General features: G+C 38.3%; 2 protein-coding genes across 2 annotated transcripts; both read left to right on the forward strand.

Annotated features, from left to right (window-relative positions):
- The first annotated feature begins 5,551 nt into the window (after positions 1 to 5,551).
- On the forward strand, positions 5,552 to 7,317 carry LOC126604806 (protein RADIALIS-like 4). Its single transcript, XM_050272120.1, has 2 exons — positions 5,552 to 5,958; positions 7,074 to 7,317. Exon 1 carries the CDS (start codon positions 5,675 to 5,677, stop codon positions 5,921 to 5,923), a length of 249 nt encoding a protein of 82 aa, XP_050128077.1. The 5' UTR covers positions 5,552 to 5,674; the 3' UTR covers positions 5,924 to 5,958; positions 7,074 to 7,317.
- A 5,983-nt stretch (positions 7,318 to 13,300) lies between these two features.
- LOC126604807 (uncharacterized) lies at positions 13,301 to 19,101 on the forward strand. Its single transcript, XM_050272121.1, has 8 exons — positions 13,301 to 13,760; positions 14,219 to 14,314; positions 14,768 to 14,878; positions 15,672 to 15,981; positions 16,492 to 16,582; positions 17,291 to 17,618; positions 18,036 to 18,184; positions 18,402 to 19,101. Exons 1-8 carry the CDS (start codon positions 13,470 to 13,472, stop codon positions 18,907 to 18,909), a joined length of 1,884 nt encoding a protein of 627 aa, XP_050128078.1. The 5' UTR covers positions 13,301 to 13,469; the 3' UTR covers positions 18,910 to 19,101.
- The last annotated feature ends 2,011 nt before the right edge of the window (positions 19,102 to 21,112 follow it).

Raw genomic sequence — 21,112 nt, forward strand, 5'->3', positions numbered from 1 at the left:
AGAAATATTATATAAGTGTTGAGAGGAATATTGTCTCGAGCTGTAGATCGAACAATATGCCAACACGAATCTTATCCATGATGTTTATGATATTAAAGAACCATATGGATTGAAGATTGTGAGTTAAATACTCAAATGATGTTGACACTAAGAATGATCATTTATCTTCGTGAAGGTAAGATAAATTGATATTTGGTCCAGAAGTACCACATTTTAGTGAAGTATATGCTTTATTGTATTTAGCACAATACATTGAATGAAATAAAGCTTATCTATTAATATCTTTGAGAAATTACAGATATGTACATACACATGAGTTAAAACAAACAAATAGGATGAAGCCTTTACAAAGGTTGCTCATGTGAAGCCTCAGTACTCGGAAGTACCCCAGAAAGGGGAGGCACTGGAGATTGATCATGTGGCACCCCAGTACTTGGCAAAACACCAGAAGGGGAAGACATCAGTTGCTTTCGGAATCTAACAACAAACCTCTGGTGATCACTTTGAATCCGACTTTCAGATTCTTGCAGTTGGTCGAGCTTTCTTTTCATGCTCGTAGAGTAATTATTTGCAAGCACGTGTAACACTCTATTCTCGTGCTTGAGCCCTTTGATCTCTTGTTTAAGACTTGCCACCTCAACTATCAATGATTCAACTTGGCGAGTTTGAGCAAGTAGGCGTTGGCCCATATTGGATACAGAGCCCGCACACTGAACACTGAGAGCCAATGAGTCTTGAACGGCCGACTCATCAGACCGTTTTGAAAGGATTTTGTTATCCTTTGGAGTAAGAAGATTCCTAGCTACCACAGTAACGGTTATGTTACTCTTCATCACAGAGTCCCCAACTGTAAGAGGACCATTAGAAGATAAGAAGGACGAATGCCATATGTTATTCTGACGCTGCTCATCTGTATTACTCCTAAGACTCAAATCTAAGCAAATGTTAGATGGGCAAGCCATGTTTAGAAATGATGAAGGAAAAAATGAGGTCAAATAAAATCTCAGAAATACAAGAAGGAGAAAATTTCTACAGACAACAACTTTCTTAGCATACTCTTGAACACAATGGATGTCTCTATAAAAGAAGAGGCAGCATAACCACTTGTTTAGAGATTGAAGAGGCATCGCTCTCCAAATTCCAAAAGCCAGATTTTCCTAAATAAAGTTCATTGGCATTTTTCAGACGCAATCTCAACTTTTTCAGATATCGCGTGCAACTTTATCAAATATCTCTGACAAAGTTAAAAACACGTAAATCTTACTGTTCTAATTACACCACAGTTGCTGACAAGAGTAAATGCACAACACCACTACCTGATATTGGGGAAATCCTTATATATGTCGACCTTCATCATCATGGCAAAGTACACATCCAAAACGCCTAACTTTCTCTCATTGATGAAAATGCATCTGCAACCATACCTCTCAACATACTCAGTTTCCTTTCTCTCCGAGAATACCTCTTCAAAACAAGTTATGCCAAAGCAAGAGTACCTTATATCATCAGGGATGAGAGTAAGAGTATCTCATATCATGTAATCTCTCTATCTTTTCATTTGTCCTTGTTCTTACCTGCCAAGACAAGGATAAAGAAAGTAATATGTAGGAACCTCCACTCAAACTCCCGGTAAGGAACCGACTGCCGGGAACCTTTCTTGATTGCTTACCTAGTATTGCTCTCGAGTAGCTATCTTCAACTATTGTTGGAGCTGGGTCTTTAGTCACCAAGAAGTTATGAACCGTCCAAATACAAGGGTTGCATTCCACTCTTGCATCAGTGGACAAATCCTAGAAGAGAAGATGCCACACATGCATAGGGGGAAAAGCAGGAAAAATACCACTTATGCAAGGGGAACAAGTAAGGCAAGTGAAAATGATATATTGAAGCATGTGGAGACAAGCGTAACAAACATGTGCTGATTCATCCCAGACAAAGCCGAAGATCACTTGCCATGTGAAGCTCATCATGGTCCAATTTCATTCAAGATGAAGCCTCGAAGTCCTTAAAGAAATCACAAGTCCGATTCAAGATCAAGTGTCCACCACCCTTGAATCAAATTCCACTCCAGATAAAAGGAGTAAATCAGACTTTTGATGCAAGTCTAGCAGAAAGCCCTCCAGCCCAGTTCAAGAAATAGCTTGTGGAAAGTTAACAACAAGTAAAACACCTTTTTTGGCAACTCTTCTTACTAAGAAACTAAAGTAGAATGATCAACGATTAGCCTAAATGATTTGAAATCAGGGGGAGATACTTATTAGAGGGAACATCCAAAAATAGATTAAGATTTTAATGAGTCAATCGAAGACTTGTGGCCATCCAAGGGGGAGTGTTGTAGAACAGTGGATGTCCACTCAAAGAATTAAATAATGGATCCTTCCACTGTATGCTGAAGCTTCCTTCATACGACTCATATTTTCTATATAAATACAAACCCTACACAAATTCAAATAAGTGAGAAGTTCACAGAAGAGGAAGAGAGAAAAGAGAGGAAGAGGAAGAGAGAAAAGAGAGGAAGGCGAGAGGAGATAATAGAGAGAGTTATCTTTGCACTCTTATTATTTCAGATTATAATGAAAGCACCACTACTGCCCCGAGGACGTACTCCAGTCACACTGACTGTAGAGGAACTTCGTAAATTTTGTGTCTTGTTTCTTTTATTCCACTGCACAAACTGTCAATTTTACAACATAATCTATATGGCCACATTGTTGTGATTAATCAATTTTATTATCAAAGTGTGGACATTACTATGCTCAATAAAGTTTCATTGGTAATAGCCTAGTGTGGATCTTATTATCAAAGGAAATAAGTTTTGGGATTTGGGGGAGAAAGAAATTTTGGAATTTAGTGAAGAAGAGGAAGAGAGGAAATGAGGAGAGAAGGGTGCGGATTTGGAATTTTAACCTGGAATCTCATGAATCCTTGCTCGACGAAGCTCTTCGTCTCCGTAAGTGCCTTCTTCGTGCCCTAATAAATTTCTACCATTATTGTCCCATCTAAGATTCTAGGGTGTTGAGCGACGAAGCCTAAAAGACATTTGTCGTCCCGTTTTTCCTAGATGACGAAACGTTTCGTTGTGCAATAAATTCATTTACCGCACAAAATTGGTGCCAAATTCTCATTTACTACGAATTTTTCTAGGTCTTGCGCAACGAACACAAACAGTCATTGAGCAACTATAGTTTGCACGACGAAACTCTTCGTCATGCAAAGGTTTTGTTTTGTTTTGTTTTTTTTTTTTTTTTTTTTTTTTTGTTTTTTTTTTTTTTTTTGTCATAGACATTTTGTGCAACAAAAAGTACTTTTGGTCGCACACATGTTTTTTGGTCGACAAAATTTTCTTCGTCGCCTAAAATTATGTCGGCCAAGTAATTTTTTTTTACTAGTGCAAACTATTTAAGTATACCAAGTTTGTGTTCGATGAATATTTCATAATTGTTGTTTACATGGTCAAACTCCAAAAATGTACAATATGCATGCATCATCAAACCACAAACCACAAAAGTAATTCCTTGTAACAGTAATTAAATAAGGATATATAGCTATATATCAATGATTCGTTTAGAGAGTTGAAATTTAAGATTCTTATTCCTAGCCTCAGTTTTGTAAGCCAAAACTTAAACAATCACAGATTCTAAGCTTTTTAGCAATGGACCTAAAATAAATATGCCACTTGCATACAAACAGGCGGCGGTCGATTGAACCAACTTGCTTGGTATATAACTAGCTAGGGAAGTGAATTCTTGGTAATCTGCCAATTGCATTTCTATCTCAAGAATATCCCAAACATTCCAAGCAGCCATAGATTTATTTGGTCCAAGAAAATGAGTCCATATCTTGTTTGGAAGAATATATAGCAAGTGGAATGGAAGAATCAAGATCATCACCAAATATATGTTTACTAGAGAAGAGAAAATTAAGATAATAAGCACAACAATACATGATGAAAAACAAAGAAAAATCATTTTTGCACTTTTTTTTCCCCTTTTTGCACACTTACGTTTTTCCGTTCATTAGTTTTTCTTTATTTGATTTGATTCAAATGCTATAAACAAGGGAATGCATGAAGAGAAAAAATGTGTGATCATTTCTGAAAGGAAATATCGGAAAGGACAGATCGTCTAAGATTCGAATGTGGTCCAAATGAATGCACATTGACATAAAATATTGAGTTGCTATCGGCATGCATTTGAGCTTAATTTTAACGTACCATGTATAGCAGCTGTTAACTACCATTTTGTACATGAACTTATCGAACAACATTGGAATCCAACAACCTAAAGGGGAAGATATGGACCCTTTATACTAACACAATCTCAAATATCCTGCCTTGCCCATTTTCAGACATGGGATGATGATGGAGAACATAAAGGTAAAAACACAGAGAGGCATGTCGCCCTAGCTTGCTGAGACCTTATCACATATATAGAGAAAACAGTTACTTAAAAGAGAAAATTAAGCCTAAACTACAAAGTAAAACATATTGTATATGGCATTCTTTCAATTTCCCAAATGTTAGTACGTCCGAACGTGTCCCTCCGGAGCTAGAAAAAGAGTAGAACCCAAGAACGAAGGACTTGAAATTTGATCAAACCTTATTTCTGAAGTTAAGTTCACCAGAAGGAAATCTTTACTTTGTCGATCGACCCTCTCAGATCATTCAAACTGGCAATGAAATCAAACATTTTTTTTTCTGCTGTGTGATTCTGTAAAGTTGACATTTTTTTTCTGCACAAGCTTCCATGTTTATAGGGACAATACCTAAAAGCATATTAGTCAGTAATTAACACTCAAATGTCAAATAAATTGATGTCCAAATGGCCATTCCTTATAACTAATTTGGAGGCAATGGTGGAATATATACATCGTACATACAGCTTTAATTTGGCACAACTAATCAATAATGCTTAGGCTACCAGCAACTTCATTAAGAAGAAGAGCCCATTTCCCTGTTAATGCTGAAATACTATATGGAATAAACAAAAATCCTCCTCTAACATATACCGACTTTTGGTTTGAGTCTTTAAAAAAATGTATAAACAAAAAAAGAAATTGAAAAAGAAACATCTATTTGCACGGAAGAAAAATTTACATATTCTATGTTGTATACCCATATCTTCCTCTCGTCACATGACGAAGATTTGATGAGAGAGAGACAGCGAGGAATATACAACAGATTGCATGGAAGTTCTCCTGTTTAGTTGTTTATGCCAGCCAAGCAAGTACTGATACATTATGTGTTTTCAATTGCTGCAAAGTTACCAGCACTGCATAATTAAGAAGAGTAACTGCAAAAAAAGTAGGTCCAACTTGGTGGGCAATCGATCAAGGAATATAGTTGTGGTAGAAGGAAAAAAAGTAAATAAATAAAGGGCCAGCCCTTTCGTACTGGATTCTCTTCTACCATTTGCATCTTCATCTTGTGGCTCTTGAGGGAACGAGTCACTTCAAATTGCGCCCTTTTGAAGATATATTCGGCCAACTGGCTTAACCCCACTACTCCATTTACCCCACCACTCCTTTTTGGTGCTTCTCCTCCTGCTTATAAGGAGCTTACTTATCTATTTCTCAAGCCATTCCTCGACCTCAGTCTTCCTTGACGGAGATAAACACCGCCCTTCCTTTCCTTTTTTAAGAAGTGTTTTTAGGTTTTGTTTTTTGAGAAGTGCTTATGATGGCATCCAACTCACTCACTTCCTCGAGAAGCTCTAGCTCCTCCTGGACTCCTAAGCAAAACAAACAGTTTGAAAAAGCCCTGGCTTTGTACGACAAGGACACCCCTGACCGCTGGCAGAAGGTTGCGAGAGCAGTCGGTGGGAAGTCTGCTGAGGAGGTGAAGAGGCACTATGAGATCCTCATTGAAGATGTCAAGCACATTGAGTCTGGCAGAGTTCCGTTTCCGGATTATAGAGGGGAATAATGTTAAGTCTTCTCTTGGGAGTTTGAATGACAAAGGTACTAATTCATAGTTCCCCTTCTACTTTTGTTCCTATTTTTCTTTAAAGCATTTTGCTTTACCAAATCATCTTCATTGGTAATTTGGTACGCAGTACTGAATTGAATTTAGATGATGTTATACTATATGAAGAGCGAATCACATAAGGAGAGAGAAAGAAAGAGCAAATACCATGACCTTTGAGATATTGTACCATGACTTTTGAATCTAATCAGAGAATGCTGGTAGTTTTCAGTTAGCATGAACAAGGTGGGCATCACCATTTTTGAGATGGGTTAGTTGTGTGTATATACTACTGCCTCCATATCATTTCATAGTCCCCCAAAAACTTCTTTTGTGGGGACAATAGAAAAATCGAGGAAAGTGAAACTGAGAAGTACTTGCGAAGTGCTAGTTCAGTGTGTGGACCATCAGTTTCTGCAACTTATATATTTATTTTAAGGATAATGTTAGTGAGATAAAATTTGCAAACTAAATGATGTGTCAACAATAGAAATGAGCATGTTTATCAATGCTTAAGTAATAAAACAATCATTAACTTCCATGTCCTTTAATTTCTAAAATTTTGTCTACAAATTTAGTCTTCTTAGCATTACCCTTATTTTATACACTCAACTAACTACTTATCATTATATAATGTAGATTTAATGCAAAAAGGAAATACGTGACCACACTGTATTCAACCTCTTATCCTGTCTCTAGGACAAAGAAATGCCAACATGTGATTTAATCCTACCCCTTTTTGGATAACATATGCCATTTCGTCCTATATGGACCTAATACTCACCACTTGAAACAAATGCAATGTGAGATACATTGGCCTCATGAGGATTCTCTACCGAACCCAACTCAATATTTTGCGATTTCCTTTGGATACGGGGTGTACGCTAACATTCTAACATGATACCAAAGCATTATTCATGTTAGGCCTAATAGTCTCACATGTGTTAAGATGAAGAGACCACATACGTGAAAAGGCATGTTGAGTGTATTCCACATTAGATATGAAAGTCTTGCATTTAAACAATACTCCATTCTTCACAGTTTTTGCAGACCGTTTAAGTTTTTCTCTGCATACTAAAACTTTCTGTTTCTCTATTCTTCCACCTGGCAGGCTCTTGAAGTTTATGATATCTATCGTTTCCATTAAGTTCAAGAAGCAAAGTTGTGAACATTAGCAGATGCAGATGTGTATGTATGTATGTATGCAAAGAAAGCAGTTGGGTTTCATGCAGTTAAATTAACCATTGATGTGGATTTCGATCAGTGTACGAAGTACCATCTATTGGGTCTATGAAATTCAATACTGCTACGTACAATTATATATGACGTTTGCAAAAAGCATATTCGTTTTATAATCTGGTTATCTATAAATGGGAAGACAGATGGGATAGTCTTATCCCTTTCCCAATCTCATCCCTTCCCCATTGTTTGTCCAGCTTGAATTCCCCATCCTTAGGTGAGAATCTACGCGGTTGTACGTCCCTTTGCTGCTATAGTTCGCAATAAATACTGTAAATGCAAATATTACACAACCAGTTACAAGACAGATACTCTCGTCCTTTAGGGAGAGAATGAGATCCGTGCTCCAAACAATATGTTTACACTGCATGGTACAAAAAACTTGAGCAATACGGCAATCAAACCATGCAAGCCGATGCGAGTTTGAAAAGGAACATGGGATATGACTATTGGCATAATTACATCATCACCATCAACATATAATGTTAATTAAAAGATAGTGATCTCTTTTAAAATATTGATGGAATAAAAAAAGTTAAAAGTTGTGAAGAATATGATGGCTGACCTGATCGATTCTGGACTAAAATATTCAATCAAGAAAGACGGCCACGAGGAGAATCTAAAAATTCTTATGAGGAGAATGCTAGGGTTGGTGGGCGCGCAGTTGAATCCATGGCCATTGATGTGTATGGACTTCGATGTGCAAACTCATATACATCTACGGTTGAGAATCTACCACACATCCACATGGGACTGACCTTAACGATCATCTTTTTTCTAATTTAATCTCTACTACTCATGATCTATGGTTGAAAATAAACCACATACTTGTAGAAGAGAGTATTCAGTATAAGAATTGTGCTCGATAGTTTGAGCGTATTGTATTAATATTTATATAGTGATTACAGATAGAGAGTTTGAGTGAAGAACAAACTCTTCAAAGCAAACCAAAGATAATTTATAGATAATACAATTAACAAATAATCATTTAACAGCCAAAGGATTGAACTGTTGAGAAGTTTTAGCTAAGCCTTCCTGTTAACTGATTCCATTGTGATCTTCAGGGAGTTTTGTGGCAGGAAGCTTGGATTTCAAACATAGTTTATCACACCCCAGTAAGCTGAGCGATCGTCGGTGAACAGGAAGCTTGGACAGAAGATAGTTGAACTAATAAGTGGACATGCCTTTTGTTAAAAAATCTCCAACTTGATCTTGGGTAGCTACGTAGCCCACTTGGGTTTCACGTCAAGTTACCTTATCTTGAATATAATGGTAGTCCACTTCAACACGGCGTGTCTGTGTATGGAAAACCGGGTTGGAAGCCATGGAGATCGCATAAATATTGTCACACCATACCTTTGGAGTAGTAAGCTGGAGATGGAGGTCATGGAATAACTTTCAAAACCATGAAATTGTGGCGGTAGTAATGGCAAGTTGATGATACTCGGACTCAGTGCTAGAACGAGAAACGCCTCTTTGTTTCTTGGAATTCCAGGACACAAGATTAGAACCAAGAAAATGCAATATCCTCCTATTGATATGCGATCATCGGGGTCTCCAGCATAATCAGAATCATCAAAGGCAGTAAAAGTGAGAGGGCAAAGTTTATACACAAGATCGTGATCAGGTGTGGATTTTAAATAACGTAGAATTCGCTTGACGACAATCCAGTGTGTAGTGGTAGGTTTGTGCATGAATTGGAAAACCTGGTTAACAGAGAATGCAATATCTTGACATGTGAATGTGAGATATTGAGGAGCACCTACCATGCTTCAGAATTCATTGATGTCAGACTATGGTTCGCCATCGTAAAGACTTACCTGTTTGCCACTGATTTCAGGTGTGGAAACGGGCTTGCAATCAATCATATTTGTCCATTTCAGTTCATGATGTATTTGGACTATGATAAATGAACCCCATTGTTGGAACGGTGAACCTCCATGCCCAAAAAATAATTCAAATGACCAAGATCCTTCATGAAGAAAGTTGTGCCCATGTCCTTGATCAAAGTGTTACTTGATGTTATTGCCTATGATAAGGATGTCGTCAACATAGATTAGTAAATAAATTCGAACTAACCATGACAGTAAACAAAGAGTGATGAATCTGCCTGAGAAGCCATAAAACCGAGATGTTCCAGGTGGTTGGAAAAACATTGAAACCATGCCCTTGGAGCTTGTTTGAGACCGTAGATAGAACGTTTCAATTGACAAACATGTGTTGGAAATTGAGGATCAACAAAGCATGTGGGTTGTTTCATATACATTTCATCAGACAATGAGCCATGAAGAAAGGCATTTTGAAGATCTAGTTGCCGTATGAGCTAAGAAAAATGAACTGCAAGTGCAATGATCATTCAAATGGTGGAATGAGTAACCATGGGACTAAACACTTCTCCATAATCAAGTCCAAGTTGTTGATGATATCCATTCGCAACAAGCTAAGCTTTAAATCTTTCAATAGACCTATCCGGTTTTCGTTTAAGTTTGAAAACCCATTTGTTGGGAAACACAATCATGGAAGGATTGTAGAGGACCAAAAACCAGGTGCCAGCCCACTGATGGGTGTTAAATTCATATGCCATTGCAATTCTTCATTCCTGAAATTTATGTGCCTAACTATAACAAGTAGGCTCAGATAAAACGTTAGTGGTGGATGTATGTGCATACTTAGGATTTGTCTTGTGAATACTATCTTTTGCACGGGTTACCATGGGATGCATGAGGGTGGATACTAAAGGCCGTAGGTTATGGTTGGGAAGGGTTAGAGGTGAACTAGTGGGTGGCGTGTAGGGTAGGAGATGTGAGGGAGGAGATAACGGTGCTGGAAAAAGAGGAATTTGAGTCAGAGATAGTGTTTGAGTGCAGATGGGAAATGGTGGATGGAAAGGGTTGATTGTGGGGTTGGATATGGACCAGTTTTGGTGGGGATGGTGAGGGGAAGAGTAATTCAGGAGTCCCAATTGCAATGGGAGTACTATCATGCAGGGATGAGGTGTGAAAAGTAGCACTGGACTATTCATTACATGGAAAACAAGTTTCATAAAAAATGACATGCTTAGACATGAAAACACGAAGAATAACCTAAAAATATGCATTTCTTGGAACGAAATTGTAATTTAGTAGGTGTGTATGGACGTAAATAGGGAAAGCAGGCACACCTAAAGACTTTGAAAAATTCATATGATGGTTCCCGTTGAAATAATTTTGTATATGGAGAAATTAAGTTTAAAACTTTGGTTGGCAGTCGGTTTATTAGAAAATTAGTTGTATGAAGAGCCTCAGCCCAATAATTTTGAGACAGACATGGATGCATGAGCAAGAAGAGTGAGTATGATTTCCACCAAATGACGGTGTTTTCGTTCTTCTATACTGTTTTGTTAAGGATGGTGTGCATATCGATGGTGAATTCCATGTTTTTCCAAGTAGGTTTTGAAAATTTTGTTGATGTATTCACGTCGCCATCCGTTTGAAAGGTTTGAATTTTCCTTTGAAATTTATTCTCCATTTCAGTTTGAAATTTAATAAAAGTAGGAAACACATCGGATTTTAATTTTAATGGATATAGCCAAGTATATATATCGCGAATAATCATCAATGAAAAGCACATAATTACGAAATCCGAAAATTGACAAAGTTGGGGATGTCCAATGTCCATACGTCTGAATGAATATGTTGTAAAGGAAAATGCGAAATTGAATTTGATTTAGGAAATGACAATTTCTTGCTTTTGCCTAGATGGCATGAATGACATACAAAATTCAAATTGTGCCTAGTAAGAGGTACTTTACTAGTAGAAACTAAATGCTTCAAAATAAGTGATGATGGATGACCAAGTCTGGAGTGCCAAACACGATCATCGACTCTAACTCCCATGCACTAAAAAAATCCATGGCTTTTATTTGAATTGAAACTTGCATATGGATATAGCCCAATGTTACTCCGCCCTGATAAAAGGATCATTCCCCGAGTGGATATCCTGAACACGAAAGAAATTTAGGTAAAGTACAAAGAAGTAGTCATTATCGTAAGAAAATTGATTGATAGAAAGGATATTTTGAGAAGCATTTGGACAATATAAGGTATTAGAGAGGGTATAAGATTTAGTGGGAGAGTGTATGTAGGATGTTCCTATGTGAGAGATTTGCAAACCTTGGCTACCATTAATGCCATTAACATTATCTATGCCTGTGTACTCTTGTGTATTGATGAGTTGACCAGGATCGTTAGTGATGTGAGCATTGGCTCTAGAATCCAGAAGCCAACTTGTTGGAGTAGTGGGTGCTTGACCTACATGGTGGGACTGAGCAGTAAGAGTTGTGAGGCGAGCACTAGGAACACGACCTTCGGAAGAAATGTTCATGTGATTGTAGCAGTCAATCGTAGAATGCCCATTTCGGCGGCATATTTGACACTTGAGTGGTGGACGGTCAGCAAAGGAGGGACCTGCATCGAAAACACCTACAACATTTCCATTAGGGCAATGAGGACCTACAGCGTTGCCATTAGGGTGAGGAATAAAACCACCACAATGAGGGGCACCAACACGTTCTGCGCCGTGTGCAAAACCAACAAGTGCATGAACCTTGTGGCCTCGGTTAGTAGCCATGGCAATCATGGCAAGAATAGGAGTATCTCCAAACAAAGTGAAAGTGAGATGTCGAGTTTCAGCACTAAGGAGCAGTGCTTCCAAAGCTGCATAAGAAATAGGGGTTTCTCGAGCTTGTATGGATGCCACGATATTTTCATACAATAGTCTGACATTGTTCATGATCGTAGAAATCAAATCAGCATCAGACATAGGAGAGCCAGATAACGCTAATTGATTAGCCAAAGTATTAATTTTATCAAAAAATCAGCAATGCTAAGATCATCACAACAAAGATTGAGAAATTCACCACGGAGTTGAATAACTCGATTGTGAGAAGAAGGTGCATACCGTTCCTGCAAAGCTTTCCAAGCCTCGGCAACACTAACACACTTGACAACAACATGCATGAAGGGAGGAGAGAGGGAACTGATGAGCCACAAGAGCATCATCTGGTCTTGCTGAATCCAGAGCTCAAAAAGAGGATTGGTGTTGTCAATAAGATGACCTTCATCATCTAGCAGAAAAGCAAGCAGACACTTGGACATTTCGTCAACAAAAGGCATTAGACTTCGACTTCGAAGCAATGGAACAAACTGTGCTCGCCGCAAAGAGTGGTTGTGATGATCCAGTTTCAAAGGAAGGAGGGCAGAAACATTGGTGAAGGGAGTGGTAGCGGAATAGGCCATTGTGTTTGAGGAAGAAATGGTGTCGTTAGACTAGGAAGAAGGTTGATACCATATAAGAATTGTGCTTGTGCTTGATAGTTTGAGTGTATTGTATTAATGTTTATATAGTGATTACAGATAGAGAGTTTGAGTGAAGAACAAACTCTTCAAAACAAGCCAAAGATAATTTATAGATAATACAATTAACAAATAATCTATTTGAATTTAAAATCATTCAACAACCAAAGGATTGGACTGTTGAGAAGTTTTAGCTAAGCCAAAGGATTGTGCCACTAAACCAAATACGTGGTCTGGATGCCTACACAAAAGCTTTTTCGTGTCCAAAATCATAACATCTATCTTTTTTGGAACATAACCACCAACACAACCAAATTTTTCATAACAAGGTAAGAGAGGGATCACGAACATGAGATAAATAATAGATGTTCTCAACCAACTAAATCACATGTCACAACTTATGGATTATTTTTCTTACACTCATTTCATGTTAATGAATCGTATTTGGTAGACCTCAATTTAACTGAATTAACTAAAGCGGTGTGCATTATAAATTTTATTAAAGTTCGCAAGTCCCTTTCTATAATTTAGATGAATTTATTGTAATTTATATTTTTTATTATTATTTAAATTTACCCTCATATGCCTTAATTGAGAAAAATTGGGCCTAGAAGTCTCAACTTTGTTTTCCACATCATATTTCCCCAAATTGGGCCCTCTCTGGAAATCATTTTGGACCAAATCCAGCCCACAATGTATAATGGAGCAAACCATGGGACCCACATATACGTTCCAGTTGGTTAATCGGTTTACTTTCCACGCCAAACCTCCAGGAAGCGAGGAGCGAGCCTCCCTCTCAATGTTCCCGTTTAAAGTTAAACCCTAGAATTTTCAGGGTTTAAGCTCCCACAGAAAATCTGAGAATTTTCAGTTTTTACACGCCCATGATTTCTCGACCTTGAAAGAAAATCCGACCAAATCTCCAAACTTTAACCATGGTTGCTGCCTCGAAGCTGTCTTCGTGCATAGCAATGGCGGTCGCGGCGGCCTCCATGCCCGCGCTCTCCAACCGCACCTACGCCGATTCTCCCTTCCGATTCAATCCGTTCTCGTATTCTTCTCCTTCTCCTCCTCCTCCGCCTTCCGCCGCTCCGGCGGACGAGATCCCCAATGCGAAATCGGAACCGCAAGCTGAAGAGCCCAGAGGGTCGGGGTTCGATCCCGAGGCTCTCGAACGAGGTGCCAAAGCTCTCCGCGAAATCAATTCCTCTAAGTTATCCAAGCAGGTCGCTTTTCTGCTCCTGAATTTGATATTTTTTTTTGTTGGTGTTTTTTTTTTCCGTAGAGAAAGGTTGGAAAATTGTAGAAAAAATCAATTTTCTTTTCTTTTTAGTTTTAAGGATCTATTGCATCTTAAGGTTGGAAATGAGGGACTAAATCCGAATGCTGTAGTCTCGATTTTGCCTTTCCTTTTGTTCCGATACTTTCGTTTTGAATGTTTTTATTATTCGTTTGAATAGAAATTTAATAGGACATTGAGTTTATTTCTATGTGCTTCAATGATTACCATGCCCGTGATTTTATTCCCTGCCCCTGTTTAAGCTTAAGTACCGACCTTTGTTATTGTGGGAACCGAAGCTGCTTGAAGCATATTAATTGAAATGTGTTTTGTCTTTTATTATGCTGAGGTTTCAATCCAACTGAATCAATGGTGTTAATTTGGTCAACTGGTCTTGTTTTCCAGGTTTTTAGTCTGATGAGGAGCCAAGAAAAAAGTCGTCTCACCGAGTTGGATGCAGAGAAGGCTCATTTTGAAGCAATACAAGCTCAAAATGATCTTGTAAGTTACAGACGTACAATCCATGTTAAAACTGCAGTTGACTGTAAAATGTGGTTTTCGGCAGTCTATTCGTCAAACATTTCAAACAGCTCATCTCAATCGTTTGGCTACAATTTATCTTTTCCATGTACCGCATATATATTTTTTTTATAACTGCCTTGTCACAATATTTTCTTCTAATAAGGTTCAGGTGGTATTCTCACTGTATAGATTTTCACTGAAAAGGCTTTGCGTATATGAGGAATTTTCTTTGAATGTGCAATAACTTCGTTTGATTTTGGTTCATGGTCCTTTTTCTTTTTTGTGACATGGGTTAGGTCTTTTATGTCATTAGTGAAACAGATAATGTTCTAGGTTTGTGCCATTTGGGTTTAGCAAATTGCAAATTTGTTTTCTTCTCTTTTATCTGCCTCAGTGCATTTAAACTTATACTTTGAAATCTTTTGATGACAGGAAAGGAGTAAGAACATGGCTGAGGAACAATTAAATATACTGCAACAAGAAGCACAGGCAAAGGCTCAAATGCTTCGTATGGAAGATGAACACGCTAGGAATAGAATGAAGGTGCAAGCAGTCGAATAAATTATGTCTTCTTTTTTCTAAAAATTATGCGCCTGTTTGATATTCTTCTAGGATCCAATTTCTTGTTTTTAAAAACAAAAATTTGGATCCATGAAGGGTACCAAACAACCTCTATGCTATATAGGAAAAAGAGCTTGTATGTTCCTCAAGTTTTACTTGCACTCTAAATACTGGATTGGTGAAACCTTGGTCAAGTCTAGTGTTTTAAAAAATGCGCCTTGAGGTGCTCCCAGGCGGCTTTGGATGCTGGGCGGTGATAACACCTCTGCCCAGCGGGAATAGGCTTAAACTCGCCTCGACAAGTTCAAGGCATGCCTAGGCGGCTAAGGCACGCCTGAGGTGTTTGAATGGGCGTTCCAGGATCCATCAGTGATCCGAAATCCTTGCTTGAAATTTTCTGGGGACCCCTCGAAGTTGAAGGCTGGGCCTCTGAGGCTCTGCCCTCTGGCTTATAATCGTCACAGTGGCGGCGGCGTCTTCGCGAAGAAGACAATCGCAAAGAAGAATTTTTTTTAAAGACTTGTCCTAGAATGACGTCATTTTGGCCAAGTCTTTAATTTTTTTAAATGACTTGGCGCAAAAACGATGTTGTTTTGGCCAAGTCTTTTTTTTTTAATAACCCACAGCATACCCCAATTATTTTGGTCCCGTAAGGCGTCGCCTCATGCCTTAAGGCTTTCGCCTAGGTGGGTCCTATCCATGAAACGCCTCGCCTTCGCCTTCTCCTTTTAAAACATTGGTCAAGTCTAACATTTTATTGTCTTCTTGAGTGCAGATGGATCATGAAAAGCAGAGGCAGAATAATGCTGAAATGCTTAGGATGCAAGAGGAGTCAAATATCCGAAAAGAGAAAGCAAGACTGGCTACTGAGGCACAGAACCAAGAGCAGCAGCGCCAAACTGAAAGAGAGAAACATGAATTAGAACTAAAAAACATAAAAGCGGAGGCCATTGCAAAGGCTAAAGGTCGGGCCCATGAAGAAAAACTGAATGCGGAACTTAACAGGAATATGCTTATAGATCAGATGGATGGTGAAAAAGAAAAATGGCTTGCTGCAATCAATACAACTTTTGGTCACATTGAAGGTATGCAAAACTGAGTAGAATTATTGATAATCATAGTACATACATGAATAAGCAACTTTTGCATAAGACAGATTCTCCTGGTTTCTTTTCTGTCCAATCAGATTCCTGTTATTAATTTTGTTTTTTGTGTACTGTCCCAGAATGGTGCAATTGTCACTTGTCAAAGTGATTCCCAATATCCCAATTATTATCCTCTAATAAAAGTGCTGTAAGGAGAAGTTTTAAATTAAAAAAATAAGTAAACCAAGTAGAGTTGACATCCAGTTAATGACCACCTTTGCTGGGTTACTACCCCTGGTCATGTAGGGTTAGGGTTACTGGATTAAGGGTATTTTAAAATGTGGGTGGTTAAGGGGTGAGTAAAATGTTGTCTTTTAATTTCTCTGGTGCATGGCAATAGTGCCAATTTTAGCTTTAGGTCAATGGAACAGAATATTTGTTTGATCTCCTTATTCTGATTTTTGTGAAATGCCGATGATGATATAATTGTTTCTCATCTGCGAACTGCAGGGGGCATTAGAACTTTGCTGACTGATAGGAATAAGTTGGTTATGACCGTTGGAGGTGCTACAGCAGTGGCTGCAGGGGTTTATTCAACTAGGTTTGTATGCTCTTCCTTTCGTTTCATTTCACCTATTTCAAGTTTTTTAAACAAGTATTCAGGTTGCAATTCCCTATGCATGCGATATTAATTTATTGCCCTATATATTCTTCTTGTGAAATTTTAACTTTATTAGGATGAAAATGAGTTTAATATTGTAGGAACAGAGTGTATAAGTCAATACGCTACTTTTATAACCTCCCCACTTAAACTGAGAAGGGAAAAAAGTGGATAGCCTGGAAAGTGCTACCCTTTTACTTGGTGTACTGAAGACCTAGTCTACACAGAGAAGGAGCCCTTTTTCATGCCATGAAACTCATTTAACCTTGTTAAAGACTAGATTTGATCCCACACCTCTTGTGGTACGCTTCTAACTAAACGGGTGGTACCTTCCGGACTTGTTACTGTATTTCTACTTCTGTAGTCTGCGGCTGAAGCTTTGCGTGGGGAAATCGACAATATCGTTTTTCCTTTAGACCCTTTTGAATGATTTGACTATAAGCAGAGTATTCATTACATAGGTTGATAGATAATAAGTTTTAATCTCTCTTAATTATGATGTCAAGTTTGTCATAATGCCTTTTTCTTTATTGATCTGATGGGCTTTTAATGGAATTATGGTATTGAGTTCTTCTTCCAATTTTAGTGATGATTGTATTGTTTAGTAGTGATGTGCCAACTAATTGCCTTTTAACTTTCTTTTTACAGAGAAGGTTCTAGAGTTATATGGGGATATGTCAACCGGCTGCTAGGGCAGCCATCTCTGATTCGAGAATCATCCATTGCAAGATTTCCAGGTTCAGAGATGATTTCTCTAGCAAAGAATAAAGTTTTAAATTACAGTACTGGATCTTCGCAAGGCAAGAATGGTCTTGCAAATATCATTCTCCATCCTTCGTTGCGGAGCAGAATAGAGCACCTTGCTCGAGCTACAGCAAACACTAAGGCTCACCAAGCCCCCTTTCGCAACATGATGTTTTATGGCCCCCCTGGCACTGGTAAAACCATGGTTGCAAGAGAAATAGCTCGAAAATCGGTATCACACTGATTCATAGCCGTAATAATTTGTTACCATTGATGCTCATTTATCTGTCTTACTCAACCTTTTATATGGTCTACCACCTAGCTGGTACTGCACCTGTGTCTTAGTGACTAGTTGTCGTGACCTTTGGTTTTTTGATGGGGAGATCTTTATAGGTCAAATGAATGGAACTTGTTTGAACAATTTGGAGATTCAGTTTGTTATCTGTTAAAATGGGATGTTTATTCTCATCAATTTTTGTTTTTGTTTTAGAAGTTGAATTACCTTGATACTAGGATCCAAGGTCCGATTACAAATTACCGTATGTTTGCACCCATATATGTGTTTGTGTGTGTGTGTGTGTGTGTGTGAGTTATTCTGGGAAAAAAACTGTAAATTCTCAATATGAGTTTTTGATCCCTTTGAATACAGGGTTTGGATTATGCTATGATGACTGGAGGAGATGTTGCACCCTTGGGTGCACAGGCTGTTACTAAGATTCATCAGATATTTGATTGGGCTAAAAAATCAAACAAAGGTCTACTGCTTTTTATTGACGAGGCAGATGCTTTCCTATGCGAGTAAGTTCAGTTTTTTCCTTCAGTGGTTTATGGTTATATTTGTGTTGTACTTATTATTGTTATCAGAGCATCTGTTCATCTAAAACTTTTCTTTGACAAAATTTGGGAGTTAACGTCCATTAGTTTATATTTTTGGAGTCTACAACCGAGATGTTCATCGTCTCCACTCATATATATATAAGCTCAGCCTCTTGTGAATTGTTTGATCCCTTGGCAGGCGAAACAGTACACACATGAGTGAAGCTCAACGTAGTGCTTTAAATGCATTGCTCTTCCGAACTGGAGACCAGTCAAGAGACATAGTTCTAGTACTTGCCACAAACAGGCCAGGAGATCTTGACGGCGCTATCACTGACCGGATGGATGAAGTGATTGAGTTCCCAATTCCTGGGGAGGAGGAACGATTCAAACTTTTGAAGCTCTATTTGAACAAATATCTTGGTGATGAAGGCGAAGGCTCCAAGTCAGGCATTTTCCTGAAGAAGAAACCACAAAAGATTGTGATAAAGGATGTGTCTGATGATCTGATTCGAGAGGCTGCACGTAAGACAGAAGGGTTCTCTGGCCGTGAGATAGCAAAACTCATGGCCAGCGTCCAAGCAGCTGTGTATGGACGCGAAGACTGTGTACTGGATTCGCAATTGTTGGAGGAAATTGTAGATTACAAAGTTACAGAACACCACCAAAGAATGAAACTAGCCGCTGAAGGTGGTCATCCGGCTTAGCTATAGATATGGAATTTTTTACCCCGGCTCAGTTGATAGAGAAGTAGGAATCCGGCATCTATTAAAATCCCATGCGGTAGAGATTTTTGACATGTGAACTTATTTTTTTGCATTCGCTGTATTGAAATATGTCATTTTAGTCACTAGTCTTTTAATTAGTTGAAGCATGTTTCCCAACAGAGTTAAACAGTACTCACTCTCTCATTTTCCTTCAAATCGATATAATTCATCCCCCAATAAGAAAAAGATAAATAACATTATGTTTAGACGAGGAAATTTTAAAATTTTAAGAAATTTTAAAATGATGGAATTTAAAATTATGAAAATTATTATAGGCCTAATTTATTGAACAATATAAAGGAGAGAGGGGGCCGGCAGCACAAAGAGTGAGGTGCTGCAACAACAAATTATTTGTTTAAATTTTTGATTTTTTTTGGTTTGGCTAATCTAAAAGAATAACAAAATTTAAATTCAAAATTTAATGTGTATCTAGAGTCATTAATATATATGTGAGAGACAGTGGCGGAGCCAGAATTTTGTAATAATGGGGTCATGATAAATAAACTTTTCAAAAGAAAAAAAACTTAATGAATTAACCTACTTATAAGTATAAATACATGTGTCACTTAATACTACTGTCTAGTGCTATTCATTTTCACTTCTAAGTGAGAATTCTTAGGTTCTAATCTCATGAATAATGAGTTGACAACCAATTCATTCCCCCACCCTTTCGTATAAATATTTCGTTGTATTAAAAAGATTACAAAATATATGTAACCGGTTGCCTTGAGTCTTAGAATAATGTCATAAGGCTCACATTGTATGTCTTATGTTACAAATGCTCAATTATTAGATCAATTTAATCCACTGAAAAGAAAACTAATACTCCATCATTCATACTGGTATGACAATGTAATCAAATTCAAGACTTAATAGAAGATAGTTGCTGAAACAATTAATGAGAGACGTAACTAAGTGAATTCTGTAATATTCTAATTGGCAAGCGAAAGATGAACATATGTAGTGCACAAACTAGTCAAACAAAGACCAACCCACATGAATAGGAAGTAAACTTTGTATCTCCAATCCAATGGATGAAGCCAAATTCCAAATGGATGATATGCAAAATATCTAGCACTGCTCCACCTACACCATCAAATTTGGTCTTCTTTGAACAAATTATATGGTCAAGACAACAAAATACAAGGAAGAGCATTGGGTTATTGGGGTTGTGAGCATACATTGCCCCTAGTGTAGCTCCGCTATTGGTGAGAGGTGACAATTAGGATATGTACTAGTGGAGGTGGTGCCAACGGTGACAGCGATGGTGATAATATGTGGTGGTGGTGGCGGCAGTAGTATGTCAACAACGATTATGATGGTAAATGGTGGTGGAGGCAATGGTGATGTTGGTGGAGGTGGCAACAACGATGGTGATGATGGCGGTTAGAGGTGGCAGCGGTAGCGGTGCTGATGGTGATGATAAGTGGTAATGGCGGCGATGGTGATGATGGTGGGTGATAGTGGCAATGACAGTGTCAGGGCCGGTGATGATGAGATAAGATGGTGGTGGCAGCGACATCGATGATAATGATATTTGGTGGTGGTGGCGTTAGTATGACAACAACGTTTATGATGGTAAGTGGTGGTGGTGGCAACAATGATGTTAGTGGAGGTGGCGGCAATGACGTTGATGATGGTGGTGGTGATGATAGGTGGTAATGGCAGCAATGGTGGGTGGTGGTTGCAGTGACAATGTCGAGGCTGGTAATGATGGTATGTGGTGGTGGTGGTGGTGGCAAGGTGATGGCTAGTAGCGGCTACATTATGGTGGTGGGTGGTGGCGAAGGTGATGATTGTATGTGGTGACGGTCTCGGCGATGATGATGGTGAGTGGCGGTGACGACGTCAATGATGATTGTGGGTGGTGGTGATGGTGGCAGTGATGATGGGAAGTGATAGTTATGGCTGGTGGTGGTGGGAGTGACAATGATAACTATTTACATGGAAGTTAAACTAAGAAATTGGAGTTCCCAAATTCTAAGTTTTTTGTCCATGTGGAAATTATAAAATTTTATGAATTCAAACAAGGGCATTGATGCATTTTCATTTATAAATTCTAACTTTTGTCCAAATTTCAAGTTTATTCCTCTTGTCCAGATAAAAGAATGGGTATACTGTCATACTAAAAGGTTCGAGGCCT

Source organism: Malus sylvestris, chromosome 15 (genome assembly GCF_916048215.2).
Source record: "Malus sylvestris chromosome 15, drMalSylv7.2, whole genome shotgun sequence".
NCBI classification, from domain to species: Eukaryota; Viridiplantae; Streptophyta; class Magnoliopsida; order Rosales; family Rosaceae; genus Malus; species Malus sylvestris.

What these genes read in the sequence shown, in the direction of transcription:
- LOC126604806 (XM_050272120.1), top strand. Translation starts at nt 5,675, where the DNA reads ATGATGGCATCCAACTCACTCACTTCCTCGAGAAGCTCTAGCTCCTCC.
- LOC126604807 (XM_050272121.1), top strand. Translation starts at nt 13,470, where the DNA reads ATGGTTGCTGCCTCGAAGCTGTCTTCGTGCATAGCAATGGCGGTCGCG. An exon ending in AACTTTTGGTCACATTGAAG is followed by an intron (nt 15,982 to 16,491) that starts GTATGCAAAACT and finishes TGCGAACTGCAG; the next exon opens with GGGGCATTAGAACTTTGCTG. An exon ending in GAGAAATAGCTCGAAAATCG is followed by an intron (nt 17,619 to 18,035) that starts GTATCACACTGA and finishes CTTTGAATACAG; the next exon opens with GGTTTGGATTATGCTATGAT.